General features: G+C 51.3%; 1 protein-coding gene across 1 annotated transcript; it reads right to left on the bottom strand.

Moving 5' to 3' along the window:
• Window positions 1–1,868: 1,868 nt before the first annotated feature.
• LOC103594729 (speriolin-like protein) lies at window positions 1,869–16,475 on the bottom strand. The gene is made up of 4 exons (XM_008577984.1): window positions 16,274–16,475; window positions 10,176–10,526; window positions 2,928–3,079; window positions 1,869–2,492 (listed from the first exon to the last, which is right to left on the bottom strand). Exons 1-4 carry the CDS (start codon window positions 16,473–16,475, stop codon window positions 2,166–2,168), a joined length of 1,032 nt encoding a protein of 343 aa, XP_008576206.1. The 3' UTR covers window positions 1,869–2,165.
• Window positions 16,476–17,478: the final 1,003 nt, after the last annotated feature.

Genomic DNA, 17,478 nt, shown 5'->3' with positions numbered 1-17,478 from the left:
CCACCTGCCCTCCCATCTGCAGGTGGGGAGACCAGGGCTCCAGCATCCATGCTGCCCCAGGGGACACGCTGTGGTGGCACTACACAGGGCAGACCTGGGTCACCCACTGCCCTCGTCACCACCTTCCCATCTCCACTCGTTTTCATAGGATAGTAAGAACACGCAGGGACAGGTTCAGGCTCTCTGCAGGAGAGCCCACCAGAAGGTTCCACAAGCAACTGCAGCCAGAGGTGCAGCCCTGACCGCCAGGCCGCCTCCCAGCCCGGCCCCAGCACAGTGGATGCCTTGGACCCCACTATGAGGATAGAAGGTGGGCCAGAGGGCTCCCGCCCAGCCGGAGCACCCAGGGCCACTCAGAGCCGAGCCCCAGAGCCTGGGGGACCCACGGCCAGAGGCCAAGAGACAATTCCTCGCAAGCCCAGAGCCCAGGGGCTTCCACATCTTGGGGGCTCCCTGGCTGGGGAGAGACTGCCCCCCCCAGGCTAGCTCATTTCTAAACAGCAGAGGATTCCCCCAGCAGAGTTCGCCTTTGATATGCAAACCAGCCACCTCCTCCACCTATCGCTCACGCACCCAAGCCAATATTCCCCCCACCCTGAGTCCCCCCAGAGCCAGGTACTGGTCAACCAGAGACCACCCTACGATCCAGAGTCCTCGGAAATTAAACTTGCCTACCCCGCCTCGCCCGTTCCCTCCCAGGAAACTGCAGTCAAACCAAGCCCATGCCCTCCCTTGACCTATTGCCTCCTGATGGCCCAGGCGCTCCCCCCCCAAACCCCACCGTGTGGCCCCACGTGGCACGGCATGCCCCCTCGTCTTGGGATCTGTAATAAGCTTCTTGTCGTGTCTGTCTACTCACTGGCACCAAGGGGGAGGGACTGTGGACCACCTGAATGAGACTATGTGGCTGCAGCCCTAGGCCTGGGGTCTGTTTAAATGTGGTCACTGCTGCCAGACCTTACCACTCAAAAGGCAATGCCCAAGGGGTGAGGTCAACAAGCAACCCCAGGCCAGTGCCCACCTCCCCGGGACCCAGCTCCACCTGCACCCAGCAGGAGCCGGCAGAGCTGGACATAGCTACTGCCAAAGTGGGGTCCCCCAGGTGCCCAGCTCGCTAGTCTGGCTCTGAGCTATTGATGCAGCCACCTGCACAGTGCGAGTCCTGGTCTCCTGCTGAATATGGTGAATGCCACGACATTCCAGGGCCTTGGTTCTGGGTATACCCCCATCCCCCAGCCCCCGTCAATTCACTGATGGCTCCATCCTCTCGCTGCCTGAGGTGGGAATTGATGGATAAATTCCCTAGCTCCCCCTCTCTGGGCTGCTCCTGCTTCCTGAAATCACTTCCCAAATAAGCGGCCTGTCCTGGGGCTGACAACCTACCCAGTCGCACACCCTGTGCTCAGTTTAACAAGTTGCCATCACTGTCTTGAAATCCTTCACTTTGGAACAAGGGACTTGTTTCCATTTTGCATGGGGCCCTGCAGAGTCCAGGGCTGTGCTGCCTGCACCCAAATCCTTGCCTCAAGCTCTGCATTTGGGCAAACCCAAACTGGGACATGGCTTGCTGGTCCTTTCAGGGGAGAGACTGACTCCCAAGGATGGTGCCCAGAGCCACTGACGGGGAAGGCAGGTGGCTCAGAGTCCTTGGGGTTGGGGGCCAGGCAGTTGGGCTCAGAGTCCTTGGGATTGGAGGCTGGGCAGGTGGAATTCCTGGGAGTGGGGGTCGTGTGCCCTGCCTGAGCCACAGCCCCACCCTTGTGGGGGGGCTCTTTCCAGGCTTCCCTCCACAGACACTGATGGGCACCTGGCAGGCCAAGCATGCCCAAGGCGCCCTTCACGCCCTCAAAGAGCCAGAGGTAAAGGTAAACAGTAAACAGATGAGTTTAATTAAGTGCAACAAGTGCATTGCAGGTATGGGCTGCGGGGCTGCTGGGGCACGGATGGGCAGGTGCGGGGGCAGGTGTGGTGCCTCATGCCCTGGTCCGTGAGAGGCCCCTGCTCTCTGGCGCTGTGCAGTGCCCACCTGGCGGGGGTGGGCGCCGTCCGGGCAGACACAGCCCTTCCCTCTCTGAGAGGGACACGCAGGAGGCACTGCGGCCCCCAGGTTTGGAACAAACACATTTATTGCAGGAAAGGTGGTGGCAGGTGCTGGGGCGTGGGCACTACCAGGCGAAGAGCGGCTTGCTGTCCTCCTTGGAGAGATCACACAGGCAGTTGAGCAGCAGCAGTGAGTCACCCAGGAACTTGGGGGGCACGATGTCGATGACAAGCTTGCGCAGGGCAGCCGGGCTGCTGTGCAGAGGGTTGGCACGCAGATCAGGCCGTTGCTTCAGGATGCCATAGGTGTTGATGAGGAACTCGCTGAACACAGGGTGCACATCCCGGTTGTAGCCCAGCTTCTCCAGCCGTGCCATCAGTGTCAGGTAGCGGTGCGTCAGCTCACGCAGCTTCTTCTCATCTATGGAGCCGTCCAGGGACTTGACTGAGGTCTGGGGGCACAGCGCGTGGGGGTGTGGGATGGAGGCCGCACTGCAGCACCAGGCAGCTCTGTGCGACCCCACGGGGTCAGCTCAGATGGGGAAATTGAGGCCCAGAACTGCCCCCCCCCACACAGTTTCCTTTCCAGCGACAACGTCAGGAACAGAGTGGGAACCTCTCCACCTCTGGCACCCCAGGAGGACCGAGTCACACAAGTGCTCAAGAAGCTTTGCCTGGGAGCCACTCCTGAGTCTGTCCCAGCCACAAAGCAGAGACAGGCACCTGCAAAGACGCCCACGGCAGCAAATCTACTAACCCAATGAATGTGGCCACAGACACCCCTCAGGCGGGACCAGTCCACGGCCGCGCCCAGGCCTGAGCTGGGGGATAGAGCAGCAGCAGACCTTTCCCTGGGGCAGCAAGGGGGTTCCGTGGCGGGAAAGCACCTGCTTGATCTTCTCGGGGATGTTGGACACCGTGAAGCCATAGAGCCGTGTCACACCCGGGAAGACGTAGGCCAGGATGCGCCGGTCCAGCTGGAAGGCGATCTCCCCGACGATGCGGCCATCCTTCTCCACGCTGCTGAAGCTCTGGATCTCTGCGTGGGGGTGGGGGGGTGAGGCAGGCACCGTCCCGGGTCCCGGCCAAGGGCAGCTGCCATCCCCTGCCAGCCCTCCAGCATCCGTTTAGTGAGCAGGGTCTACAGCAAGGCCCTGGGGCCCCTCGTCCACACCCACTGATGCTGACGGGGGCAGCTCCCCCTCCCACCTCCACTCTCAAGGTAAATACGAATCTGAAAGAAAACTGAATTCTTTGGTACTGACAGGAAAGACAACTCTCCCCTTCTCCCTGTTCTTGGGGTGTTTCTCAGGGAAACTTGTGACCGCAGCTCCTCTCTCTGTACCTTTGAGATGAAATAAACCTTGTTAAAAGTGGGGTGAGCCTCTGGCCTGTTTCTGGCAAGGAATGTTTGGTGCCTGGCTCAAGGCGCGACCCCACTGGTCACAGAGGTACCCGCCTGTGACCGGGTGGATGGGTTGGGCTGGAAACAGGAGAGGTCGCCTCTGCCTGGTGAGAAGAAGGGGGATTCTTTCTGCCTTGGCAGCCTGCAGGCATCTCAAGCTAACATTTATTTAGTCATAAAACTCTCTTTCCACATCTGTGGAGAGGATTGCTGGGCTGGCAGGAGCTTCTATTTTGAATTATTTCCCCGCATTACTCCTGACAGGCTGACCAACCCCCGAAAACACCTGCTTCCGAATCCCCCAGGGTGCCCCTGAGGTCCTCACAGACATTCATTGGACAACAGACACATCAATGTCCTTCAGAACAGTTGAGAATAAGATATGTCTGAACTTGAGAGAACTCACAGTGAGAAAAGACCTGCCTCAGGCTCAGCAGACTAGCAATTCGCTCTGGACGCTTGGGGGCCAGGGACCACGTGGCCCCTCACCCCACCCTCTCTCTCCGGGTGACTCCACCCAAACCTCGTGGGCTGAGGAACCTGGGACAGCACAGGATGGGAGCACACGGCTCCCCCAGCCTGCGCCTGCTCAGGCTCATCCCTGCCAAGTCCTGCTCTTTCATCCCATGGGAGACATTTCTAAGTGCCCATTTCTAAACCTTTCCACAGCCCCCAGAACTTTTCCAAACACGATCCATGATCCTACCCCTCCTACGGTGTCCGCCGGGTGGGGTCCTGCCAGGTGTGACGGGCGTGGCAGCTCGAGAATGGGCAATGGGACTGTGCCAGGGAGGGGCACAGCGCATGGCAGGTCCTGTTACCTACAGACACCTGTGTCTACCCGAAGAATCTCAGTGCCCACACTCAGAACACCCCGCGCCATGCAGAGCGCTGGCTCTGACACCACCCACCCACACTGCCTGTTCTCTGTGACACTGGGGGTCTTTGGGCTGCTGCAGGCCAGGTTCTGCCATGACCTCAGGCAGCTGTTCAGCCTCTTCAGTTCCATCCTCTTCTCTGGAAGGTTGTTCACCCCACACCAGCATTTGTCGAGGAGGAGCCAGGCCCTATGCCAGGGGCTGGACCCACAGTGACCAGGGCAGCCCATGCTCCAGCAAATGAGCTGTGCATGTGAACATGGCTGCTTCCTACAGTGGCAAGTGAAACACCCAGGAGGGAGCCTGGACAGACAGGAGAACCGGGACCAGGTCCTGCCAAAGGTAGCACATCTGCGCTGTCATTCCCCAAAGTGCACTATATGGAATGTGCCCCTGCCTGGCCAGGGACAGAGGGGCTGGGTGCTCTCTGGTGTCAGGACGACAGCACCCACTCTCCTGCACAGATGCCCAGGCTCTGGATAGGGAGCCTGCAGCATCACGTTCCTCCAGCACCCTCCTGCTGTAGGAGATCTGGGCCACAGCCCAGAGGGAGGCAATGACCTTTGGCATCCTCCATGACCTTGGCTCTTTCCAGTCAAGAAGAAAGGGAGACTCTCCTGGTGAAATCCCTCCTGCAGCCCTGAGCATGAGACTCCAGGTAGCATGGCGAGATGGGTACTGGGAGCCCCTCAGGGGGCGGTGAGCGACCCAGGTCACTGGGAACCACCCTTGGCATCTGTTTCCTCCCTTCAGGAGCATTTTCTGGTCCTTCTGTGACAAGACTCATCCTCACGATGACCCTTTGAAGGGAGCCTCGGACCCCATCACAGGTGTGGAAACTGAGGCTTGGGAGGCACACTCCTTCCCCAGTCACTTAAAGACTTTTTATTAGAATGTAATTCACATACTATAAAATTCACCCTTTTAAAGCAGACAATTCAGCAGTTTTTACTATATTCGCAGAGTGCTGCACCAAAGCGCTGTCTGATTCTAGAGCACCGTCCTCACCAAAGCACCAACCTGCTCTTACAACAGTCACTTTCCACTCTTCTCCCTCCCCCGGCCCTCACCAGTCTACCTTCTGTCATGGTGGATTTGTCTATTCCGGGCATTTCATGTAAACAAAATCACTCAACACGTGGTCTTTTGTGTCTGGGTCCACTCAACACAGTGTTTTCAAGGTCCATCCCTGTAGAAGCATGTGCCAGGGCTTCATTACTGTTTGTGACTGAGTAATATTCCATGGTATGAATATACCACATTCTGTTTATACATTCATTAGTTAGTGCACTTGGGTTGTTTCTGCTTTGGGGCTACCATGAATAATGCTGCCATGAACATCCATGTAAAAGTGTTTGTGTGGACCTGTTTCTGTTCCTCTGGTATATGTCTAGGAGTGAAATTGCCAGGTCACATGCAAACTCTACATTTTACTTATTGAGGAGCCACCAAACTGTTTCTCAAAGTGGCTGTGCCATTTTACATTCTCATCAGCAGTGCCCAAGGGTTCCAGTTCCTCCAGCTCACACTTACTACTGTCCATCTTGATCGTTCTAGCCATCCTAGTGGGTGTGAAGTGGTCACAGCATGCTTGTGATGTGCATGTCTCTGATGACTAAGATGGTGAGCATCTGTTCATGTGCTTGTTGGTCATTTGTGTATCTTCTCTGGAGAAAGTCTATTCTAGTCCTTTGCCCATTTTAAACTGAATTGTTTGTCTTTTTATTGCTGAGTTGTAAGAGTTCTTATACATTCTAAATACTAGCCCCGTGTTAAATTCTTGATTTACAAATAATTTTCCCATTCTCTAGGTTGACTTTCCATTCTCTTGATACTGTCCTTTGAGGCACAGAAGGTTTTTACTTTCGATAAAGTCCAATTTATCCATTTTTCTTTTGTTGCTCATGCTTTTGCTATAATATCTAAGAATCCATTGCCAAATACAAGGTCATGAAGATTTAACCCTGGGTTTTTTTCTAAGAGTTTTATGGTTTTGGCTCTTTTAGAACTCTTAGATCTTTGGTTCATTTGGAGTAATTTTTGCATGTGATGTGAGGTAGGGGCCAGCTTCATTCCTTTGCATCCACTGTCCCAGCACCATGTATCAAAAACTATTCCTGTTCCATCAGATTGCCTGGGCATCTTTGTCAAACATCACACTATAACTGTATGGGCTCATTTCTGGATTCTCAATTCTGTTCCACTGATCTGTATGTCATAGTTCTACAGTAAGTTTTGAAGTTGGGAAGTGTGAGTTCTCCAGTTTTGTTGTCCTTTTTCAACATTGTTTTACCTATTCTGGATCCTTTGCATTTCCACATAAATTTAAGGTTCACCTTGTCAATTTCTGCAAAGAAGCCTGCTGGGATTTTGATTATTGATTATTGAACAGTACAAGGTCTTCTAATCTATGAACAGGAGATGTTTTCTATAGATTTTGGTCTCCTTCAATTTCTTTCAGCAATGTTTTATAGTTTTCAGTGTATTTATTTCCCAATCACTTTGCAAGGCCGCAGCAGGTACCCAGGAACTAAAGCTGAGAACCATCTACACTGCACAAAAGCATGTTAGGGCAGAGAAGGGGCACATAGGAGTAGGGTGCAACCCCCCTCCACCCCACCTGCTTCCATGTTAATGCATTTCTCTCATCAGGAATCAGTCTATCTCCACAACCCCCCCCCCAAAAGCATTAATTAGGCAGAAGAAACATGCTATACTGAGATGTTCTAGAAATCATTTCTAGCCCAACCTGGGCCCTACAAGATCCAACCAAAAACCTATTCTTCAAAGAAAAAAAATTAATGCAATTGATAAATCTCTAGCCAGATTTAGGAAAAAAGAGAAAGAAGACAAAAATTACCACTATCATAAATTAGGGATGACACCACCACAGGTCTTACAGACAGTAAAAGGATAATAAAGAAAGATTAGGAATAAGTTTACGCTGATTAATTTGACAACCTAGATGAAATGGACTAATTACTTAAAATATGCAAACTACCAAAGCTCAGTCAAGAAGAAATAGACGATTTGAATAGACTTGTATCAATAAAACAGGATTGGGCGGGGGACATCTCTACAGAGAAAAGTCAAGGCTCAGGTGATTTCAATGGTGAATTCTACCAAACATTTAAGATATAAATACCAATTCAACACAAACTTTTCTAGATAATTAAAGAGGAAGGAACACTTTCAACCTCATCCTTTGAGATCAACATTAACCTGATACCAAAACCAGAAAATGACATTATGAGAAAACTACAGAACAATATCCCTCATTGACAGAACAAATTCTTAACAAAATTTTAGCAAATTAAATCCAACAATACAAAAAAGTATAATACATCATGATGAAATGGGGTTTATTTCAGGAATGCAAGGTTGGTTTACCTTTCAAAAATCAATGTGATTTACCATATTAACAGACAACAAATGAAAAACAAGTGCTCATTTCAATAGATACAGAAAAAGCATTTGATAAAATCCAACACCCATTTGTGATAAATAAGCAAACTAGAAATTAAAAGGAACTTCTTCAACCTGATGAAGGAATTCTACAAAAACCATCACTAACATCACACTTAATAGTGACAAACTGAAAGCTTACTTCCAAATCATGAAAAGACAAGGATGTCCACTGTCACCACTTCTATTCAACACTGTTCTAGATGTTCTAGCCAGTGCAACAAGACAAGAAAAAGAAATAAAAGGCATACAAATTAGAAATAAAACAACAAACTTGTCTTCATTCACAAACAATACAATCATCTATGTAGAAAATTCTAAGGAATCTACAAAAAAAGCTAGTAGAATAAATAAATAAGTTTAGCAAGGTTGCAGGCTGTAAGCTTATATTAGTTAGGGTTCTCCAGAAAACAGAACCAACAGGATTGTGTGTGTGTGTATAAAGATATTTGTTATAAGAAATTGGCCCACAAAATTATGGAGGCTGACAAGTTCCAGGATCTGCAGTCAGTAAACTGGAGACACAGGAGAGCCTATGGTGTAGTTCCTGCCCAAAGGCCAAGACAAGAAACCAAGGAAGAGCCAGTGTTTCAGTTCATTTACAAAGGCAGACAGGCAGGAGGAATTTTCTCTTACTCAGGGGATGGTCAGCCTTTCTGTTCAACTGACTGGAGGAAACCCACCTATATTAGGAAGGGCAATCTGCTTTATTCAGCCCACTGATCTAAATGCTAATCTCATAGAAAAAGACCCTCACAGAAAACCAGAATAATGTTTAACAAAATATCTGGATGCCCCCTGGCCCAGCAGGTTGACACATAAAATTAACCATCACAGGGGTCGATATACAAAAATCAACTGTGTTCCTATATACTAGAAAAAAACATCGGAAATTAATACTGGTAAAAACAATACTTTATTATAGCAGCAAAATATGAAAAACTAAGGAGTAAATTTGATTAAAATGTGCAAGATTTATACATAAAAACCTATAAAAACATTGCTGAGAAAAACTGAAGACCTAAATAAACAGAGTTATACTAGTGTACTTCAAAAAGCTCATGGAAAGATTCATATTGTCTTTTTTTTGCAGCTGGCCAGAATAGGGATCCAAACCCTCGACCTTGGTGTTACAACACCTCACTCTAAACAACTGAGCTGACCAGCTAACCCCATATTGTCTTTTACTTCCATTTTTCCATGAACTTTTTGAATTACCCTTGCATAGTGTTCATTAGAAGATTCAATGTTATTAAGGTGTCTTTCCTCTGAAAATTGATCTAATTGATCTGTAAATCCTGGATAATCTCAATCAAAACCCTAGCAAGCTCTTTTGTAGAAATAGACAAGGCAATTCTAAAATTCATATGGAAATGTAAAGGACCTAAAATAGCCAGAACACAGACCGCTGCTGATAACAAACAAACAAACAATAAATAAAACAGCCAGAACAAAGGCAGACAGAAGAACAGAGCTGGAGAACTCATACCACCTGATTTACAGCCTTATTGTAAAGCTATAGCAACCATTCAGTGCATACTGGAATCAATATAGACAGACTGATCAATGGAGCCACATGGAGCACCCAGAAATAGACTCCCACATAGACGAACAATTGATTTATGACAAACATGCCAGGCTGTTCAATGGGAAAAGTATAACCTGTTCAAGCATTTGGTGTGGAAGAGGTGGACATCTATAGGCAAACCTCTTACCACACACAAAAATTAACCTGAGATTTATTGGAGGCCCAAATGTACAACGTAAAACTTTAAAACTTCTACAACATATAAGAGAATCTTTGTGACTTTGAGTTTGGCAAAGATTTCTTAAACTGGACACAAAAAGCATGAACTACAAAAGAAAAAAATCAGTAAACTGGACTTCATCAAATTAAACAGTTTTGCTTTTCAAAAAACACTATGAGGGCCGGCCCGTGGCTCACTCGGTAGAGTGCGGTGCTAATAACACCAAGGCCCCGGGTTCGGATCCCATATAGGGATGGCCGGTTCGCTCACTGGCTGAGCGTGGTGCTGACAACACCAAGTCAAGGGTTAAGATCCCCTTACCGGTCATCTTTTTAAAAAAAAAAAAAAAAAAAAAAAAACACTATGAAAATGGAAAAGTCACAGACTAGGAGACCTTATCTGCAAAACATATACCCAAGAAAGGACTCATATCCAGAAGATATAAGGAACTCGTACATTCAATAAGAAAATAACCAACTTAATTTTTTAAAAGAACTGGCGCAGCCCTGTACCCTGGCCTCCAGGCTGGCTCTTCTCTGCCCACTCTGTGTTGCAGGATGGAGAAGGTGAGCCCCCAGACATGGCCTCCCCCACTGCCAGCAGCACATACCCTGGTGCTCACCCTGTGCCCGGTCATACCATTGAGGTAGTAGCTCCTCCTGGTCCTGTCCCCAGTGGGCAGGCTGCTCTCCGAGAAGCACACCTTCTTAGGCCGGACCATCTCCCTGGCCTCCAGCAAGGTCTTGTCTGTAAGCGGGTCCTGCAAGGGGCTAAGGATTGGGGACAGCTTCCTGTCGGTGCTTCGGGGGGTGTGCAGCTCTGGGGGGCCAAGGAAGGCCTTAAAGGGTGCATGGGAGGAGGTTGCGCAACCCGGGGAGGCGTCGTCCTCGCTGGAGAGGGGGGCGTGTGAGCACAGGAGGTCCTCCAGGGAGGACGTCTGCAGCTGGGGTGGCGTGCCGGGGACACCAGTGTACCTTGTGAAATCTGGACCTGGGGCGGGGAGGAAAGGGACCAGAAGTCAGGCTGATGCTCCTAAAACTTCCCTGATTAGTGCAGAGAATACACTAACGATTCGCATACCCAACTACCAGCTCTGACACCTGCAGCATTTATCCCGGCTTCAGAGCCCTCCTGCTACCCCCCGCCCCCCGCCCCCTGTGCCTCGAGTGAAGGAGACGGTGATGGCATGGGGGAAGTGGTGCCCGCACCTGCCCGAGGGAGCGCCTGCCTCTGTTTACCAGCACAGCAAGTGTGCACACCTCCATGTGCTTCCGACCCACCTGTGCAACCACACACAAAAGAGTGACTTTTATATGCTTTTTGAATTTTACATAATTGGTATTATCCTATATGTTTTATTCTGCAACATACCTTTTTGCTGCAGCATTATCTTTTTGAGGTTTACTCACATTGAGTCATTAGCAGCTACCTCGTTCATGTAACTGTTTCTAGCACATGAGCACACACACATGTATACACTCAATGATTTTTTATCTGTTGCCTATTGATGAACATGGGGCTGTTTCCAGGTTTCATTGCAAAAGCAAAGCTGTGATCGCCTGCCTGGATGGGCCTTATCGTTCACAGTGAGAGCCTCCTCTGCAGCCCACACCTGGGCTCAGGTGTACGAGCGCACTTCAAAATGTTCATTAAAAAAATAGAATTAAAACATAATAAGAACCTTTCCATGAACTTTTGAAGTACCCTCATATGTATGTTAACCTTCCTTACTTTCCATGGTAGCCGTTCCTTGCCCACCGGCAGCTCCCAATCCCGCAGCCTCACCAGCGCCTGGTGTTCCCAGACCAGGCTGACAAAGTCATGTCTCACTTCCCTAATCCCTGGTCAAATTGAATTTACCTATTCCTTCTATGGCTTATGAAATTCTTTTCTGCCCCCATGTCATGAATTTATTCTCCTAGCAATAAAGCAAATATATATTTGAGAAATAGGGTTTTTTAAGAGCTATATCAAAAAATTATATCTTAAAATGTGCCTAAGCAAGAAACAACTAATCCGCTCCCAGAAATGTTTTGCAAGAAAAATAACAGTTTAAAAAAAGAACTGTCAGTATATGCCCTGCCTCCTGCCTGTGTGGGAGCTAAGTCAGTCCTTGAGAGCTGCCAGCCTCCCACCCTAGATACTTTTTAAATTACAAAAAAATTCTGTACAATCGTATATTAATTGAAAATTTCAATAAAAGGAGAGATCTTCTAGGAAATTATTTTTAAATGACTCAATAAGAAGTAGAAAACCTAAATGAACCAATAATCAAAGAAGAAGAATCTAAAAATACATAATTATTCCCCATAGGTCTGCAGGTCCAGGTGGTCTGTGGGCAAATTCTTTCAAGTTCCCGAACGATTCATAGCCGCCACATCCACCAAGGTTGGGGCACAGGAAACAACTGAAAGATGCTCAATGAAGGTTAAAAATTTGTCATCACTCTGGTATCAAATTCCTGCAAAGACAATCCCCAGAAACAAAGTGATAGCCCAGGCTCACACAGAAGCAGAGTCAAGAAATAACTGCACAGACCCCATCCAAACAGACACAGCAGGAGACAGCCATGTTGCAGACCCTGGTGGCCGAGCCCCTAGTGATACCTCACAGACATGTCCCTCCCCCAGTGTAGAATCAGGTCATAAACACTGAGTAAATGAACTGTTTCTCACTTTTTTTGGTCCTCACAAATAAGAACTCGAAGGCTCTTCCACAGCACCTCGCCTGTGCACCCCTCCCCACCCTAGGAAGCAGGGCCCTTTGGTCACTGCCCGCACCTGCTAGAAGGACCAGGGCATAGGCCAAACCCTCTCCCACTTCTCCTGGAGGAAGCCCCAAAATAGTCAAGGCAAAAGCCAAAGTTCTGAGTAACAAAGACAAAGACAGAAATGAGAAGTACCTGTGCTGTCTATCTCGCTTGAGATGATCATTTATAAACAACACAATTGTAGATTTAGAGAACATACAAGAACAAACTGGAAAACTTAGAATAAAAACAGCTAAATTAAAGCTGGATATAGGACAAATATTTACAAATCAACAGCTTTCCTACATATCAACAGTGATCACTCCAAAAATACAGTGGAAAAAGAAATCTCATCCATTATCACAACAAACAGCATAAAATGTGCAAGGAATTGTTATTAATTTGTTAAACTTATTAATAAATGTGAAAGATATATATATGAGAAATAGCTAAAGAGACTTAAGAGCCAGAATAGCTTAGTATGATTGCAATGCATGGAATCATCCTACGGATATTTGCAAGAATAAATAGGTAAGAACACCATAGAAAAATGTACCAAAAGAAAATTTACACCTGCTTTCTGAACCAGTGATTCTACTTTTAGAAAAATAAATCCTGGGCCGGCCCGGTGGCGCACTCGGTAGAGTGTGGCGCTTGGGAGCACGGTGGCGGTGCTCCCGCCGAGGGTTCGGATCCCATATAGAGACCAGTCCGCTCACTGGTTGAGCGCGGTGCGGCCACGACACCGAGGGTTGCGATCCCATTACCGGTCACGAAAAAAGACAAAAAGGAAAAAAATAAAAAATAAATAAATCCTAACGAAACAAACATAAAAATATTTTTTAAAAAACTTTTTGCTGTGTTGTCTATTTACATCAAGGGGAAAAAAGAACTTTAATTTCAAACATGAGGAGAATTCACCAGATTGTGGATCATCTGACTCTGGAATCCTGCACAGCTATTTTAAGATATATTTATGATAACACAGGAATAATCTTATGTCATGACGTTAAAGGGAAAAAGCGACCAAGAGTTGTGCACAGAGAATACTCACGAGTGCTGGTAATCACCCAACAGTCCACCCCCGCCACCACCGAGGACTAAGAGGACAGCTGAAGGAGCCACGCACAGGTGGCCCTGGTGTCCTCCAGGTGGCGATGTGGCTCTTCGAGATCCCGAAGGAAACAAGCAGTGGGGGCGTCAAGGAGGCGGGGAGGGAGACTGCACTCCCTCTGGTCACTCGCTTGCAAACTGAGTGAGGGAAACACCCCAAGAAGACCCTGACGGGAGGCCTCTCCGGCTCGTCTACCGGGCCAGCTGTGGACGTTCGTGGTGTGAGTGAGGGAAGATGATGGCATGCTGCCCCCTCCTCTGCTAGCTGTTTAAACGTTTCAAATACATGTGGCCTCTGACCCAAGGAACCACGTTTAGGGATCTCTCCTGCACAAGGTCACAGAGGCGCAGCAACACTGACTGTGCTCACTGAGAACTGGGAACAGTGTTGCCCGTGGCGGGTCCCAGCTGAGGGGGGCCAGTGTTGAAGTGCGTGGGGTAGATATACAGGAGAGAACTGATGGGGCATCGCAGCGAGATGGACAGTGATGGGGAGAAGTCATGCTGCAGGACAGCACCATCTGTTTAGGTGAACCAGAAAGATACCCAGACACACATACGAATGTCCATCAAAAGTTCCAAAGAAACCCAAGAAAAATGTGATGCTGCTGCCTGTGGGGAGGGGCCAGGAGCACAGGCCAAGCCCTTAATGTTCTGTGCTCTGTGGTGTCCATGCATTCACCTAAGCACATGCTACTGAGTAAGTAAGAAAAATAGGTATTTATCCTGATTTCAACACAGACTCTGAGGGACTCAGTGCTGCGTGGTGGTTCACTTCTGTTCATAAACTTCTGTTTCTGCTAGAACTCAGGCTGGTTTTCCAAACTCTAGTCCCTAAAGCCAAGGCTGTGCCCTGCGGGGGATGACCTGCTTGTGGGTCAAGGCCAGGTCTGGACGCAGTGCCCTCAAGCCCCGGGCTTGCTCCCGAGCCCAGTGCCTGCCCCACAGCTTCAAGGGGGTACCACACCCTACCCGATGGAGTGGCAGGGTTTGGAGGGTGGCCTTGTCCAGGCCTCCTGTGCATGTCCAGAGCTGAGCTGGCCCCCTCCCTGCTGCCCAGCAGACCTGACCCAAAGCCGAAGGCTAGCCGGGGCCCACGCTGACCTTGCCCATGCCCTGTGACTGGGCCCAAGGCTCTCCGTGGAAGGCTTGGTGGCCTTGGGCCAGGGTCCTGAGATTGGTGTCTAGCAAGATTTGGGCTTGCTGGGGACAGCCCAAGGGCAGAGGCCCTGGCAACAGTTGGGGAGACCAGCCCTGACTTAGACCCTGACAAAGGTCCCTCCAGGGACAGCATGACTTGAGCAAGGGTCCGCACCCCTCCTTTGCAAGACGGGCCCAGAGCTGTCCACGGCTGGCCTCATGGATGGCTGTGGGCCCTAAGACTCAGCCAGGCCTAACTCAACTCTTGGGGTTAAAGACAAGGAAGCAGCACTAGGTGTACAGCCCTCTGATGGTGGCCACGCATTGCTAGGCCTGGAGACAAGCACCTTTGCAGCCCCCACAACACAACAGTGCTGCGAGTGCCTGTGAACTCAGCACTGATACTTTGCAGGATGCTGCACGTGGCCCAGCACCAAGAGCGCCAGTCCCTCCAGCAAATGCCCTGGGATGAGCCTGTGGGGCTTCAGTGGTCACTGGTGGGGGTACAAGACCCAGGGCCTTGCTGGCTGAGCCGAGGATGCTGCTTCCCCCAACCCCCATCAGCAGCAGTCTCTGCCCCTCCTGGAGCCCACACCCTGCGAGGGGCCCCTGCCTGCCCGAGCTCCCTCTCCAAGGTCCCCCAAGACTCTAGGTGTTGCACTGCTGCGATGGAGCCCTTGCACACCAGGCATGTGCTCATTCACGGGCTTTTCACCCACGAGCTCCACGTAGGGGCCCAGTGGACTTGCTGCAGCACTGGTGGGCAGAGAACGCTTCTTCTCCTATGTGCTGTGCGTGCTCAGAGGTGCACACGCCCTGAGGACAGTGGCGAGTGCCCTCAGTGGACTCCGGCAAGTGACCACACCAAACACAGGTCCCTGGAGCTTCCCCTCAGCAAGCAGCTGACCCGGCCCCCCAGGCCATGGCAGGGGTAAGTCAGAGGCAGGAAATGGGTCTCCTGCAGTCAGCCAGGTGTGTAGGGGCCGGCACCAAGGGAAGGGCAGGCTGGGCCGGCAGTGAGTGGCCACCGCGTGCAGTGGGAAGCTGGGCTGATGGGTCATGGAGTCCTCAGACAGTGCAGAGTCGGGGGTTCTGTCCACTGTCCACCAACCCCACCAAAGACCAAGGTCACACCCATCAACCACAGCCCAAGTCACGTGTTATGGAAAGGGAATTTTTCCACAAAAACCTTTAAAACAAGCCATTACTTTTGTAGGAAGTTATCTGTAAAAAGCCATAGGTTGGAGTGGACCCTGTGTGGTGATTGGGATCGTGGCCCCACACTCCTGTGAGGAGAACCTGTCCCACCCTCTCACCCCAGCAGGGACTCTACAGGGTCCCCTGGGGCAGCACCTCCCCGATGCTGGGCTCAGCTACATGGCCCAGGAGGGGGACAGAGGCGCCCACAGCAGAGCAAGCTGCCCGCATGGGCCGGGCCGGGCCGGCCGGCTGGGAGGACCCAGGGGACCTGGAGCCTGGGAGCTCCCAGCCCTCCTGCTGCCTGGCGCCACCCGTGGCTCACCCACCCCACACCATTTTCCATGTGCTGACGCTATGGCCCTGAGAGAAGGGCTTTACCTGAGGACACACAGCAGAATGGGCAACTCGGTCTCGGTTTCCTCAGACCTGAGGGCGGGGAAGGGTGCCCAGGAGTACCCTGCCAGCAGGCCGGGCCTCCGCTGCCCACGACTCCCCCCCGCCCCAGCACGAGGCGGGCCGGGCCCGCTGTCCTCACCTCCGCTGCCGGGGGAGCAGGTCTCGGGGTAGGGGGTGGCCTTGAGGAAGAGGGGCTCGCGGCCCCCACGACTGCAACTGTCCGGGCAGCTCTCATTGAGCAGCCGCCGCAGCATCTGGTTTTCCTTCAGCAGCCGAACCTGCTTCTTCAGGTCCGCGTTCTCGCTCACGAGCCTGTTCATCAGCTCGCTGCCCTCGGCCATGGCGCCCGGTGCTCACATGCGGGCCCGTGGCCCCATGGAGGTGGAAATCCACAGCCCACGGACCACAGAAACAGCCCTCACCGCGGGGTTCCGCAGCACCCACTTCCAAGGCCTTGTGATGTCACCACCCTTAAAGCCACAGTGCCACCCACCGGTGCCCCCACCCTCACCTCAGACATGCCCCTGGTGTGGCCTGAGAAGCCAGAGGCCATGGAGTGCACGGGCAAGTGCCTCGCACCGCCGAGTGGGCCTGTGAGTGCCAAGAGAGTGCAGGGAGGGACACGGGCTACAGGGACGTGGTGACTTTGGGAGGAAAGCCCAAACGTGGGGACAGCATGTGCCAAGGCCCCCAACCAGAACATGCCAGATGGGGCAGCTGGGGGTGGGGCTCCCACACCTTGTGGCTCCTCAGGCTGCAGGGGGCTCTGCCTTCACCCTAAAGAACCCATGGGGCCGTCTCTCCCATGGAATGTGCCCACAAGACAGTGGGCCCCGTGCAGTTTTTCCTGACTCCTGGGGCTGGCACAGGTGCCTGAGGGCAGGCTGGTTGGGCCCCCCAGAACCTGGGGTAGTGTCTGGCTGTGGATGTCCTATGAGCTCACTCTTGGGAGCTTGAGGGTGGGGGCAAGTGGGGGCAGGAGGAGGCAACCAGGATGGCAGCCCCCCGACAGCCCCACAGCCCCAGGGAGCTCTGGGAGGGCCCTAGAGGGCTGGCAGGGAAGGCTACCTACTGACCACCTCTGCTAATGCAAAGGGCCCGGGCAGCACATCAGGGCCAGCACACAGACCATGAGTACTGAGCGTCTGAGACACCAGCCGCTGCTACAGTAACTTTTCCTAACTGGACCCAACTGAAGATCCCCCTCCTCCCGCCAACGGAAAAGGGACCCTCTGGACCGGTCACATGCAGACCTGTGCTCACAATCTCACTAGGTGCAGGCCTCTGTCCTCACCAGTGTGACCTCCACAAAAGACACCTGGCTCCCTGCTCCTCTGGCTGCTT

Source organism: Galeopterus variegatus, unplaced genomic scaffold, assembly GCF_000696425.1.
Source record: "Galeopterus variegatus unplaced genomic scaffold, G_variegatus-3.0.2 Scaffold1614, whole genome shotgun sequence".
Lineage (NCBI taxonomy): Eukaryota > Metazoa > Chordata > Mammalia > Dermoptera > Cynocephalidae > Galeopterus > Galeopterus variegatus.
This window is presented reverse-complemented; position numbering and strand designations above follow the sequence as displayed.